Source organism: Clarias gariepinus, chromosome 5 (assembly GCF_024256425.1).
Source record: "Clarias gariepinus isolate MV-2021 ecotype Netherlands chromosome 5, CGAR_prim_01v2, whole genome shotgun sequence".
NCBI lineage: Eukaryota > Metazoa > Chordata > Actinopteri > Siluriformes > Clariidae > Clarias > Clarias gariepinus.
In genome coordinates, this window is record NC_071104.1 from 21,291,837 (window position 1) to 21,306,058 (window position 14,222).

A 14,222-nucleotide genomic window follows, 5' to 3' on the forward strand; every position below is an offset into this window, starting at 1 on the left:
AAGGAGGAGGCTATTATAAATATTATTTCAGACATTCGTCCTGGCTGTGATCACATGTTATTAGTTCCATAGAAATCTTACAAAAATTTAATTTAACTTGTTCTTGAAAAATCAGGATAGAAACTAACCAACAAGGAATCTGATAATTTCGCTGTTAGAGAAGCAACTTTGGAGAGTTTTCCATTTTACTGAACTGATCACACTTGTACTATTTTAAATATCGAGAATTTTTTAAGGAAAATGCTCACACATCACTTGTCTGTTGTATATAGGCACGTGAGAGGGAGCACGAGTCAGGGTACACCCAGGGTAACAATCATTCGCGGAGCACACAAACATGCTTATTCACATACTGTACTATGGGCAATTTGGGAACCAATTAAATCTGCATGTTTTTGTACTGGGAGAAAACCAGAGTACCCAGAGGAAACTCACCAAACATGGGGAAAACATGCAAACTCCTTGTACACACTCCTTGACCCAGGGCAGGAATCGAATCCAGACGTGGGACGTGAAAGGTCACAGTGCTAACCACCATGCTGTCCCTGAGGAAAACAGTCAGAAAAAAAAATAATAATGTAATGTTGATTTGGTAAAGTTTTTTTTTTATTAAGAAAAGTTAAACACTTATGTAAGGAGTCTCCAATCTCAGCACTTTCTGGCAGTCTGTGGTAAAACAAAACAGATTAGTTTAAAGATGAGTTTGAGTTTAAGCTCCAGGTCTCGGCCACAAGAGGGGACTCAGAGACTCTATTTCATTCAGATTCAGATTTCATTATGAGCTTGTCCAGTTTATTACATTCTTCATAGTGAGGGATTGAACAATACAATGGTGCATTAAATATAAGGTGGAATCCGTCCATTCATTTGCACTTAGACGGATACTATGTGTTGTTTAATAAATGTGCCTGTTATTAACTGTTATTTTATATTTCTAACTCAGTAATGAGAGTTTTTCTGAATACAATTAAATTATTTAAAAACTAAAACTAACCATAAAGTAGTCATGAAGAAACCCTAGTTCCAGCGATGCTATCAAACTAACTTACATCAGACTAAATATTATCCTTTGTTGCCACAATTAAACTCGGGAAACTTATAAACTTATTCATTCGGCTTCTTGAAGCATATTTGTAATAATCACTGCATTTTAAGAAGAGCTTGTTATATGATGAGGAATAGTGGCATATGGGAATTATTGCACATTTTCTTGATAATTTCCTGAATCACACTTATTTCTATCTGAAATATAACTAAAAGTCCCGATTAACGAATAAATTTTTGTCAGTAAAATTACATGACATTTTATCATTATAACTGTAACACGACAGAGTCTTAATGATTTATGAACTGCCCCAAATAGTTTTTATTTTTAATTTATTTTGCTGCTTTAGTCGTATGTATATTCACAGCTAGGACCTTTTCTTGAAGCGTCGATGTTCCCGGGGAATTTGTCGGTGTTACACCAAGTTTATGCTAACCGCGGGTTTTAGTCTTTATTTGGATAGCTACATTCGGCTAACTTCTGACAGAGTGGTACATTTTCATTCACAACAACGTCAATATATATAATGTCACCTTGTTGTGTTTGAGAATCCTGATAATCGCTATGAATCTAGACAGACTCCGGAAGCGTGTGCGGCACTACATCGATCAGGTAAAAGAAACTTGTACAGCCGGATGTGTCCTCTTTTAGCAGCTAGACAGCTAAGCCGTTAGCCAGTGACTGATCTGTGTAGGCAGCGTGTTTAATAAATGAAAACTTTAGGAGGATGCTGTGAGTGTTTACAACACACAAACAAATGCATTCAGACAAGATTTATCATGGGCTCTTTGAAAACGATAACAAATATTTGAAGATAGATAGCATTTTGTCGCTAACGTTAGTTAGAGTGCAAAGGCGTTGCTCAAACTTGAATTACGAGCTTTTGCAGTAAATCGATAGCAGTTTAATTAAAAAATAAAACAATAACTACATATTGATATTTTAAGATGACTAAACATCCTTTCCCTAATAATCATTCCCCTAATATATATAATATATATATATTTTTTGCAGCAACAATATCAAAGTGCTCTCTTTTGGGCTGACAAAGTGGCATCTTTATCACATGGTGAGTGTCCTGAGTGTCAGCATTGTGTTAGACTACAATAACCAGTCTGCTTTACTAACGTATAGCTAAGACAAATTACAGATGAGTTCAGCTAGTGGGATCTCATTTTCTAATTTTAATTTCATCTTAATTTCTATCAGAGGATCCTCAAGACATATACTGGCTAGCACAGTGCCTTTATCTTACATCCCAGTATCACAGAGCCTCTCATGCCCTAAGGTCTCGCAAGCTTGACAAGGTAAGTGCTTGTACTTATTTGTGGGTTGCTGGCTGCCACCAGCCAGTTGAATCAGTTTGTGAAAATGACAACCCTCTTAGATGGAATGTTGCGTAAACCAGAAACTGTTATTGCCAACGCTTTTCTATGTCCATCAAGTCTGAAATTTGAGTTTTGTTTCTTAGCTATATGGAGCCTGTCAGTATCTTGCTGCAAGGTGCCATGTAAGTATAACAAGAAATTTAGACTGAACATATGCTAAATGGTAAAAAGTTTGTAGTTTCCTTACCTATCTGCCCAAAATTGGAAGAACACAATTATAAGTTATATGCTGTGGCATTACGATTTCCATTCACTGGAAGTAGAAGGGCAATGCCATTGTGCATGATTAAGTCATGATTTCCCAATGTGGCGCAGCAGAACATGAGTGATCAGCAAAAAGCCCTGACCTCATCCCCACTCAACACCTTTGGGATGAATTTGGACAACCGTTGTGCTCCAGGCATCCTATCTTAACATCAGTGGCCTCGGTCATCTTAACATCAGACCTCGGTCATGCTCTTATGGCTGGATGGACAAAAATCCCACAACCCTACAACATCTAGTATAAAGCCATCCCAGAATACTGCAAGTTATTATAACAAAAAGAGGGACTAAATCTAAAATGTGGGTGTGATGGTCAAGTATCTACAAACCTTTAGCCAAATAGAATGAATAGTGTTCAATTTCAGTTATTAGATAATACATACTTTCTGAAACAAGTGTCAAGATTTTGACTCTTTTTCTTTACAGTATGCTGCCAAAGAGTACCAGCAGGCCCTTGACATACTGGACACAGAAGAACCAACAAGTAAAAAGTTACTGGATAAAGGTCTAAAGGAGGAGAGTGGCACAAGAGAAAACGCCAAAGAATGGGAAATGTCACCATCTTCTGTAAGCACCTTTTTTCTTCTTATAAATATTTAAAGCTGCAATGTGTAATATGTAAAGACTAAATCACTGTAGGCTGCTGTTGTAGGAAAATCCTTAGTGTTGGAGTTTTAGGCTTCTTTTGCCACATCAGTAGGTTAAAAATTCCCATTATTATTTATTAAAGAGCATGCATTACTGTACAAAAAAAGTCATAGGCACCATATTATCTTAAGCAAAATTAGTTTTATATGTATGTGCATGTACAGTATATTATGTCTGCATTATCATTTCCAAAACAAATAATTATTTTCTAACATAAATATATCTAAAAAAAAACGTTAGACAAATATTTTTATGCCCGAACACATAAACAAAACAAACCTAATGTAGGTTTCTGGGTTTTGCATGAAAATAGAAAGGAGCATGTTTGACAAACTCTGGCATATTCTCCAGCACACTAAGTAAAGCCTCCAAGTTGTTTTACTTATCAAACTGCACAAATCAGTATCTAGTATTTAGAGTTTTCACACCAAATATGTGCATGTTCATTTTATTTAGTACTCATTAGTGCTTTTTTTTTTTTTTAGAAGGTTCTTTATTGTAGAAATGTTTTTAAAAGCATCTTTGCTTATGGCATTTTGTTTATATGTGCCCAAAACTTTTGCAAAGAACTGTATGTAAAACAGTTGTTAGTAACTTTGTCTTATATTCTTCTGTAATGTTTAAGTTATGTTTGGAAATAGCGAATGGTTTTGCAGACATGTATAACGAACTTTGTACTAAAGATAATATGGAGTCTGAGTTTTGCATAGTACTGTACTTTTGAAACATTTTTAGTTATGGTTGTGAAACTACTATTTTCTTTTTTTTTTTTTTTTAATTTTCAAAGAAAAAAATATTAGCATGTTACCAGTGATCCTCTATCCTGAAAAAAGTAAAAAAAAAAAAAAAAATTGTTTAACAGACAAATAAAAATTCTTTATTAGGTTTGAAAATGAGTGCTTGCTTTTTATTGCTCACAGTGCCCTGTTTCCATTGTAGTGAAATTGGTTACACCGGAGCTAAAATTATTAATATTTGAAGACCTTAGTGCCTCAGTGGTTCTGACTCCCTATGGTTTTCTCTCTTAGATCAGCAGTTCTATCTGCCTCCTACGGGGAAAGATCTATGATGCTATGGACAACAGACCTCTCGCCACATCCAGCTACAAAGAGGCCTTGAAATTAGATGTCTACTGCTTTGAAGCCTTTGACCTTTTAACTTCCCATCACATGCTAACTGCTCAAGAGGGTGAGACAGGCACTTGCTAATCACCAATTATATTCAAGCTGACTGTAGTGTACTGATTTTCTTGAATTTATTTAATAGAAACAGTTCAAAGGTGTGAAATCATTTTTCTTTTTGTACTCTCACTGCAGAAAGGGATTTCTTGGATTCTCTCCCTTTTAGCCAACAGTGTACTGAGGAGGAAGAGGAGCTACTACACTTCCTTTATGAAAATAAGTTAAAGAAGGTAAAGACTTTTTTTTTATATTGATTAATTAGTTTTTTATATTTACTATTTAATGTTATTTCATCACTATAAGCAAAACCATTCCAGTTACTGATTAATATACTTCTCTGCATCACTCTAAGTATAACAAGCCTAGTGAAATAGTGGTACCCGACATAGTGAATGGACTTCAGGACAATTTGGATGTAGTCGTCTCTCTCGCAGAGCGACATTATTACAACTGTGACTTTAAGATGTGCTACACACTCACGTCTATGTAAGTAATCTTTGTTTATAAGCCATTACTCTCTTCTATAAAGGGTTGTTTATGTCATATCATCTTCTATCTTAACTAGTGGAGATTTTTTGGTATTTAAAGTGTTTAGTGAAAGCAAACCAAAAAAAAAAAAAACAGTTTGAACTCCTGTTTTAAAAAGGCAAATTTAATCACTGCTGTGCAACAAATCACTTGTCTAAACAGGTCACCTGTCCTCAAGAAAATTAGACTGGATAGCATATGGAGAAGTTCAGTGCTGGCAATACCTAAAAGGATGTTTCCCCTCGTTTGCATCTAATAAGTATTATGACTCAGGAAATCTGGCAGTGTTATGGACTACATCGTAATATTTAAAAGTTGACATTGACATTTGTGATGCCCCAACACAACATAGCCTGAATTAGATATTTTCTGATCTGATTCACTTACAAATTCTGTGTAGTGAGCATGTTAATTTGACTGGCACAATATAAGAGTTGGGCACAGAGTATGTAAATATCTGCAAAGTAAAAGCAATGATCATGTTCATCTTTCATGAAGTTCATGAAAAATACAACTAAACAAAAAAATGTTTTTGCTTATTTTCCTACCTGCTTCATTAGATCGATTTAAAACCTAGTACAAATCACGCACACAAAACTATAAATATAGTAAAAAGAGATGCTATCTTTATTTTTGCTGACATGGCCTTCCTCCTCAATCAAAACCGCACAAGATCTGATAAGATAAATGTGAAGTTAAAAGTGATTTATGTACCCTGCTTTATTAATCATGAGCACTTAGTGTTAACTGTGTTTTTTATTATTATTTTATTTTTTTGCCAGGGTAATGGTCAAAGACCCATTTCATGCTAATTGTTTACCAGTGCATATTGGAACTCTAGTGGAGCTGAGCAAAGCAAACGGTAGGACGGTAGTAAATCACCTCATTTTACATTTCTGTATAAAAAAATCTTTTATAGTTTAACTTTGATTTTCTTTAATATTTGCAGAATTGTTTTACCTTTCTCATAAACTCGTGGATTTATACCCCAATAACCCAGTGAGTGCACTATGGACATCACTCATGCACACAGTACACTGTTGATTTGTTTTCTATTTCCTAATATTCTGCGTTCCAAATGTTATGTAGGTTTCATGGTTTGCTGTTGGATGTTACTATCTGATGGTTGGGCACAAAAATGAACATGCACGGCGGTACCTTAGGTAAGACCAGTGGTTCTCAAACATTTTCTGTCATCCCCACTTAAGGGGGTGGGCGAATTTTCAAGCCCCACACACTCAACAAAATGATAACGAAAACAGCCAAAAGTTCAAAACAGATTAAATACACGTGCAATTGTTATAAGTGTCTTCCTACTCTGTTGGGTCTCGTGCTGTCTGCTGCCAGCGGTTTAAGACACAAAATACACACGGGTCTCTCTTCTGCCCCCACCATCCCCACCATGAATCCAAGCACAACATAAGCTTCATCATGTTTTCCTTTTGGCTGGATTTTTGGTTGATTAGGCTGATAGTGCTGAATTAGCTCTAAAATGCCCTAGTCCCCCCAAGGGCACGGTTTGCACCCCCCCCCCCCCCCCCACATAATCTCTTTCAAATACTATATTAAAACATAACTTCGTAGGTTTATGGTTTACAAATTACAAATTATAACAAATGAATTTTATTATTAAATAAGCAATATAAAAAAATGTATAGGAAAACAAATATATATAAATTAGGCTATATATTTTTTTCATATACAACATGTGTATTTTTATATTGCTTATTTTATGATAAAAATTGTTTCCTGTAATTTTAACACAAACAATATTTATTTATTGCAATTTGTGAAAAAATAATTTGTTATTTGTACATTGACAAACCCCTACAAAATAAATCTTTTTTTTGGGGATTTGTATTAATCGTCTCGACGGCTGTCACGTGCCTAGAGTTAATTATAATAGTAATAATATATTTAATAATAATAAACCTTTGAATGTATGTCCTAATATAATATTTGATAGAGATTACGTGTGTATGTGTTGGGGGGTGGGTTTGGGCAATCCGTGGCAGGGGGGCATTTTAGCGCATAACACTGGTTTGTGTCCGTGGTAAAGTTAGTTTTATATTCGCATCTCCGAATTCAATAGCTGCGTAAATAAACCCGCAAATAAGATACTCACATATATTGCCTCTCTAGATCGTCTTTAAGCCACATCCGCCTTAAATATATACTATTAAGCACTTTAAGAAGAACTACAGGCTTATCGCAGGCTTATTGAATAGTCTCACATGAGTTCTTAGTAGCTATCTTTGTTTTCAAAATATCTTCACTAGGTTATGAGTTTTCTTATTTGAGTCAGTTAATGAATTGCTTACACCGGATGCATTTACGAAGTGTTTTAATGCAAGTCATAACTGCATCTAAATGCAGGCATTGATGTATATCTAGATAGTGTGATAATGAAAAGAGCTAATAGTAATGAAAGAGCACTTTTAGTCATTTTAATGTTTTATTTGGCTTGTAGTAAGGCCACCACACTGGAGCGCACATATGGGCCAGCATGGATAGCATATGGCCATTCGTTTGCAGTGGAAAGTGAGCATGATCAGGCCATGGCAGCTTACTTCACAGCAGCCCAGCTAATGAAAGGGTAGGTGCACCTGCAATTACAGAGATGTGTTTCAGGTTTTTACAATACAAATACAATTCCCATTTTATGATAATTTGCAAATAAAACATGGATATATATATTGTCTGTTCCTCTACAAGGTGTCACTTACCAATGTTATATATTGGCCTGGAGTACGGCCTCACCAACAACCCGAAGTTAGCAGAGCGCTTTTTTAGCCAGGCTCTCAGCATCGCTCCAGAGGATCCTTTTGTCATTCATGAGGTCGCCGTGGTGGCCTTCCAAAATGGAGAGTAAGTGGGCTTTGTTGAAGCCACATGAAGGTTATTTATTTGCATGTTTATTTCTGTTATAAGGCTGTGATTACTGATGTACCAGTTGTATTTTTTCAGTTGGAAGACAGCAGAAAAGATGTTTCTGGATGCATTGGATAAGATCAAGGCTATTGGCAATGAGGTATATACCCAGCTTTCATATGTTTAAATGGTTTCTTTGTGGCTCAGTGTCAGCGGTTGTGGCTCAGGGGTTAAGACTGCTATCTCGCTTTAGATAAAACTGTCATAGCTATAGCTTTATTTTTTAAATAAATTTCTATGAGCATTGTAATATGGTGTAAAATGTTCAACTCTGTAATTAAGAAAACATTTTTCCCCTTTCCTTTAGGTCACAGTGGATAAATGGGAGCCATTATTAAACAATCTGGGTCATGTGTGTCGAAAGTTAAAGTAAGTTCAGTGCCAGTTTTTTTTTTCTTTTACTCTAAAATGTCAATTAAAATATTTACTGAAAAAAAAAAAAATTTTCCTCTTTGTCCACATAATGCATAATTACTTCATTACTGCGAATTCATCTGTGTTTACAAACCCTTAGAGTGGCACTGCTTTTATTTTGCAAAAGAACTCAATAGGCAGCATTATGTCCAAGCACCACACACTGAGATACTCTTAATAGGAAATTACCTAAAAAGGACAGGCTTCTGAAATTATGGCGTGCTAGTGTTTAATGAAGTGCTTTCTGGAGCATGGGGCACACTAAAAGACTCTTCTGCTGTTTATTCTCTGTGTTTTTCTGGTCCTCCTCCTGTCTCTATGCATAAATAGAATATTGTACTAGATAAATGGTCTTAATTATCATTACTGTGCACAATGAATAATTAATTTCCACTTGCTGTTCATATTTGGAACCCATGCTCTTTACAATTTCTCCAAGTGTTTAATTTGGGTAAGGTTTTCAGAGGCTTTTTTGCAGGTAGACGGTGATCAGTGTTGAGAAAACAGCAAAGGAAAAACTGCAGTTAATTATTGTTCTCTTATTAAATGCATACATTTGCCACAAAGATAAATGACCACTTGTAAAATAATGTGTCTACGCATCATTGCTATTTGTTCTACTCAATGTATAAATACGTATTTTGGTAATGTATAATAATAATAATAATATGAAAAAACAAGTATTATATCGTATTTTATTACCTTTATGTTCCCAGGAAGTATGAGCAAGCTCTGGAATACCATCGGCAGGCTCTAGTCCTTGTCCCCCAGCATGCATCTACTTACTCAGCTATCGGCTACGTGCACAGCCTCATGGGCGACTTTGAAAGTGCCATTGACTATTTTCACACTGTAGGTGATCCATTTGCCCTTTTACTTGCAACTGTTCTTATCATTAAATGCTCAAGTTTAATATTTTTAGTGAGCACAAGTGCCATTATTATTTGTTTGCAGGCACTTGGTCTAAAAAGGGATGACACGTTTTCTGTCACAATGCTTGGCCACTGCATTGAGATGTATATTGGCGACTCCGATGCATATATAGGCAAGTTAATCTCTCTCTGTATGAGACAACACCTGTTGCTTATGTTATGTACTGGTGTGCTCTGAACTTTTTTTTTTTTTTTCCCCCCTCTGGCACAGGAACAGATATCAAAGACAAAGTAAAGATGATCCCCAGCACAACAGCCTTAAAGAAGATACTCAGCACTTCAGCCGAAGAGAGTGAGAATCAGTCTCAGCCTCTGGAGGAGACCAGCGTCATGTCCCTGGAGACGCCGCCAGCCGAAGCCTTCCAGCGATTCCTCTTAGAATGTGACTTGCGCGAGAATGACATTATGCTAGAGACATCCATGTCTGACACAAGCACGTGATGACTAAAGAACCTGAGGGCTGATGGGTTCTAGCAAGAAATAAGTATTTGCAAATGACCGAGCTGCTCTGAGGAAGACCTCACACGAACCGTCAAAATCTATGGTGACTTTGTATTTTGCACCCTTGTGGATTTTTACTACTAATAAATATGCTGAGCTGAATGCAAAAGGGTTTCAAAGGGGTTAAAAACACTTCTGATAATAAACCCTATGTCAATATTTTTATACATTGTCACTGGTGTTTGTTCATCCTTTATTAAGCCATTATGTCATAAAACCTATTAATGTAAAGATTGGCTGTTGCAGATAAAAATTATTTTCTGCTGGAATTCTGCTACACTGTGGCAGGCTTCCTCCCCACTTTCCAAAAACATGCAGGTAGTCAGAATGAATGCAATAAATTGTTTATTACGTGTGTGCGTCAAGGTGCCCCTTTATGCACTGGTGATTTTTTCAGTGCCCAGAGTTACCAGGGTAGGTTACAGATCCAGTGTGATCCTGAACAGGATCAAGGTGTTTAATAAAGATTTTATTAATTAGTTGTTTAACAAAAGCAGAATTTGGTGTTCAGCCTAAATTTGAGTCATCTGATGTCAGATTTGGACTTTTCAACTATTTTAATAAATAATAGACATTATATGGTGTCTCATAAAGAGATTTTGATTTATATATTGGGTAGTTTTTTGACCTCTTTTCCTGCGCCACTCAGTCCTCATTAAAGACTTAGCCTTCAGTAAAGACGCCCCCTCTCTGAAATCCCCCGTCATGATTTTGTGAGCAGCAGCTGCTTTAGTCTGTAGCCTGATGTCCCTGCTGAGAGGTGATCTGTAAGAGTACCAGAGATGGGCTGCACGCCTTCTAAAGCAAACATCACATACACTCATGAGTATGTGTGTGGGGATCTGGACACCTGCTCCACGTTCTTACCGAGCGCTAAAAGCTCGGTGTCCACGCCGGACAGACCCTCTACCCGACTGCACGTGCACACCGTAGCAAACTGCAGGGAAACCTTCCTTACTGGTAAGGATGAGGAAACATAGACACTACTTCTGGGAGGATAATTTTTTCTGTTAAATTGTTTAGAATATCGTAAATTCTTCTCTTTTATGACTATATGAGTTTGCTTGTTAGTTTACAGTGTATTGCACTGTTATCTGGAACATGTTTAACATTAAAACAAGATTGAGTACAAAACTTTGTACCCTGCACCGTATCTGGGTAGAAATAAAAAAGCAGATTTTTCTAAAAAAAAATATCGGAAGGGCTGGAAATAAAATGTGGTTTATTTTGTAATAAGGTCAATGACGTGACGTTTTTTTTCTGTCCGGGTTAATTTTATTTTGCAGAAAAAACTAAAAAATACATAAAAAATTCTCATCTACTTGTTATACCTTCTTTACCTACTAAACCACTCTAACTTCTCCAAATTTTTAAGTTTTTAAGTTTTTCATCATTTTTCTGCTATCCGAAGTGCCAAAACACCATATGGGGCGACCGTCCGGCCTTGACTTTAGTTAGGACAACTGGTTTAAAAACACTTTAAATCAACTTAAATATATCCCTTTTCCTAGTTGGCATAATTTTAAACATGTTTTACATCCATTGACAAAACTATAAAGCATTTGCTCATATATTTTTATCATGATATACAAACAAATGTTGTCCGAATTATGTTGATTCTATCCATTTCATCCGGGGCGACCATCAACAAACCACAATTTTGGGACCTTTATTTTAAAAAAACATCTCAAGGATGGGATACTGCATCAGCCAGACACAAGTGAAGACCCCCTGGAAACAACTGTATAGTTAATCAGTCTCTCTCATATAGTAAGAAAAAGCTGTTTTTTAACAGCTGTGATGTCATAGTCACTTTTGGTCATCATGTGGGGCGATCACCCCAAAACTGTGAATTATTATTTTTTTCCACAAATCTATATTTTGATGATAAATTTGATAGTGCTTTGTCACTAGAAGAAGCTTGTTTGGTTTCTGAGGCTAACCGTTAGCCTGTTATACCTGAGTAAACTTGAAAACATCATATGGGGCGACCACTACTAAATGTTTTAAATGATAGATATATGTCCTATATTTGTAGTTTTCATATTCTATACATCAATTATATACATAGAGTTAATTGTTTAAGTATAATTATTTGTATATTTTATCTTTTATTTTCTAAATTCAGCCATTTTCCATTCCTTTTATAGGGATAAACATTAATTTTAACTGGATAATGAAGGAGACTCTGATATTATAGAATAAACTTGTGAAATAATGGTTTTCATAAAATGAAAGGGCACTAAAGTTTATCTTTCTTCATCAGTTTATCTATTTACTGATATGCGTTCAACTAGTCTTAATGATACATAAAAATGTGAATTCTGAGATATATTACGGTCGCCCCAGATGACTTTTTTAAGGCTATGTTTTATTAACTTAAGTGTAAAAACACTAAAATGACAATTTTTTTACTTTTCTTTATAAAGGCATGTGTATACTACATTCCAAATGTTTAGAAAATGGCCAAACATATCCATATTTTTGGTATTTTAAAATTGGCCTATTAAAAAGTCTTATCCGTCAATGACCCAATAATGTGTCAGTTCAAAAACACACAAAATCACCAAGATTTTGACCACAAAGGTAACAAACGGCTTTAGCTGAATGCAGTGTTGGAGAGCTGGAAGTGTTAAAACACAAATGGTAATGACAAGTTCAAGTAGGCTTTATTGTCATTAAAACCATATACAGTTAGTACACAGTGAAACGAAACAACGTTCCTCCAGGACCAAGGTGCTACATGCAACATAAATTTACAACATAAATTAACAGAGACACTAAACTAGCTAACCAAGAGGCCTAGTTAGCTGGCTAGCAGAGACAGGACAGAGAGACCTACCATAAATTACAACATAAATTAACAAAAACTAACTAGCTAAGTATAACTATTTTTACAGACAACATAAAGTGCATGTGCAAATGTGCAAACAAGAGCAACAATAACAAAGTGACAGTGCGCAACCACGACATAACAGAACATAAAATGTGGTGTTGAGGTAGTGGGTAAAACGTAAACATTCTTTAAAAACAGCAGCAAGAATTTAGGAATTAGTGCAAAAATTAGTACAGTAATGATCATTGTGCAAAAGATAAACAATGAAGCATTTACAGGTTGGTGTGTACGATTTACAGGTTGGTGTGTACGATACAATATATCAGGGTCCCAGAAAGTCTTCATACATACGAGAAATGTTTCCCCTAAAAACTTTTTCAAAACATCCTCTACGTGATTGTCAGTAAGTCATCTCATTCACGATCAACTTAAGCAGTTATATGTATAACGCCACGTGTATATTTGGTTAAGGTGTGTGTATGTATACAGCACCACCCAGAAGTTTGGATTTATTTTCTATATTTTAGGACAATACTGATTTTTTTAAACTATTAAATATCACTCATGGCATTAGGGATTTCAATAACAACAACAACAACAACAACATTCAGTTGTTATTTTAAGACCTGAAGGTCAGCTGTTTTGGAAAAGTTCTATCAAGAACATTATTGTCTAGTGCATTTACAAAACCCATCAAGCACCATGATGAAACTGGCTCTCATGAAGATCACCGCAGGAAAGCGAGACAAAAACTTATCTCTGCTGCAGAGGAGAAATTAATTTAGAATTACCACCAATTAACAGCACCTCACATTAAAGCCGTTATGAAGGCTTTACAGAGCACAAGTATCAGACACGTCTCAATATCAATAGTTCAAAGGAGATTATTGTATATTTTGAATGCCTTTAGCATTGTTTAAAAAAACCCAGGAATGAGCATGGAATTAGAAGACGTGTCTAAATTCTTGAGCGTGTATATAATATTATATCAATATTAAACGTATATCAATAAATTTAATATTACAATGTAAAATTTTACAATGTAAAAAGTAAAAATTTACTTTTCCTGAAGTGTATATACATTTTTGGGCTGACTCTGTACACACACAATTTCACCTATTTTGTTACCTAGAATAAAGGAACTGTGAAAACACCACGGACACATTAAATGTCTTGTTTTGTGAAACACACGTTTCGCCTTCACTTATTCCATGCCACATTTGCATTAATTGCTATTGGTGTTAATTGCTATCAGACTAGCGCAGTAGCATGTTGTTTGTATGTAGCCTGAATTTTTTCCTAAAACAGTCCGGGTTTTTATTCCAGTGCCTACTCGGGACTGTTACAGCCGCCTGGCGACTCAGCAGCCTGAGAGCCCGGACGCGTGGAGCACGATGAGTACCGCCAGTCCTTCCGCACCGAGGGCCAGCCACTCCAGCGACTCCGAAAAGTAGCGAGACATCTGCCGGAAAGCTGTACAAACCGTCGCGCTTTAGGCAACCTAATTACCGACATTGGTAGTGTTGTCGTGGTGACGCTTTGATCTACTGAGCT

General features: G+C 35.9%; 1 protein-coding gene across 1 annotated transcript; it reads left to right on the plus strand.

Annotated features, from left to right (window-relative positions):
• The first annotated feature begins 1,461 nt into the window (after positions 1–1,461).
• Positions 1,462–9,997, plus strand: cdc16 (cell division cycle 16 homolog (S. cerevisiae)). Its single transcript, XM_053495789.1, has 18 exons — positions 1,462–1,657; positions 2,060–2,114; positions 2,255–2,352; positions 2,517–2,555; positions 3,124–3,264; positions 4,374–4,533; positions 4,662–4,756; positions 4,879–5,012; positions 5,837–5,916; positions 6,004–6,053; positions 6,144–6,217; positions 7,525–7,650; positions 7,770–7,922; positions 8,022–8,085; positions 8,293–8,354; positions 9,116–9,251; positions 9,354–9,444; positions 9,543–9,997. The coding sequence occupies exons 1-18, from the start codon at positions 1,610–1,612 to the stop codon at positions 9,770–9,772; spliced, it is 1,836 nt and encodes a 611-aa protein (XP_053351764.1). The 5' UTR covers positions 1,462–1,609; the 3' UTR covers positions 9,773–9,997.
• Positions 9,998–14,222: the final 4,225 nt, after the last annotated feature.

Coding starts and splice junctions, on each gene's coding strand:
- cdc16 (XM_053495789.1), top strand. CDS start 1,610: ATGAATCTAGACAGACTCCGGAAGCGTGTGCGGCACTACATCGATCAG. Junction 1,658..2,059: donor TGCGGCACTACATCGATCAG/GTAAAAGAAACT, acceptor TATTTTTTGCAG/CAACAATATCAAAGTGCTCT. Junction 3,265..4,373: donor GGGAAATGTCACCATCTTCT/GTAAGCACCTTT, acceptor TTTCTCTCTTAG/ATCAGCAGTTCTATCTGCCT.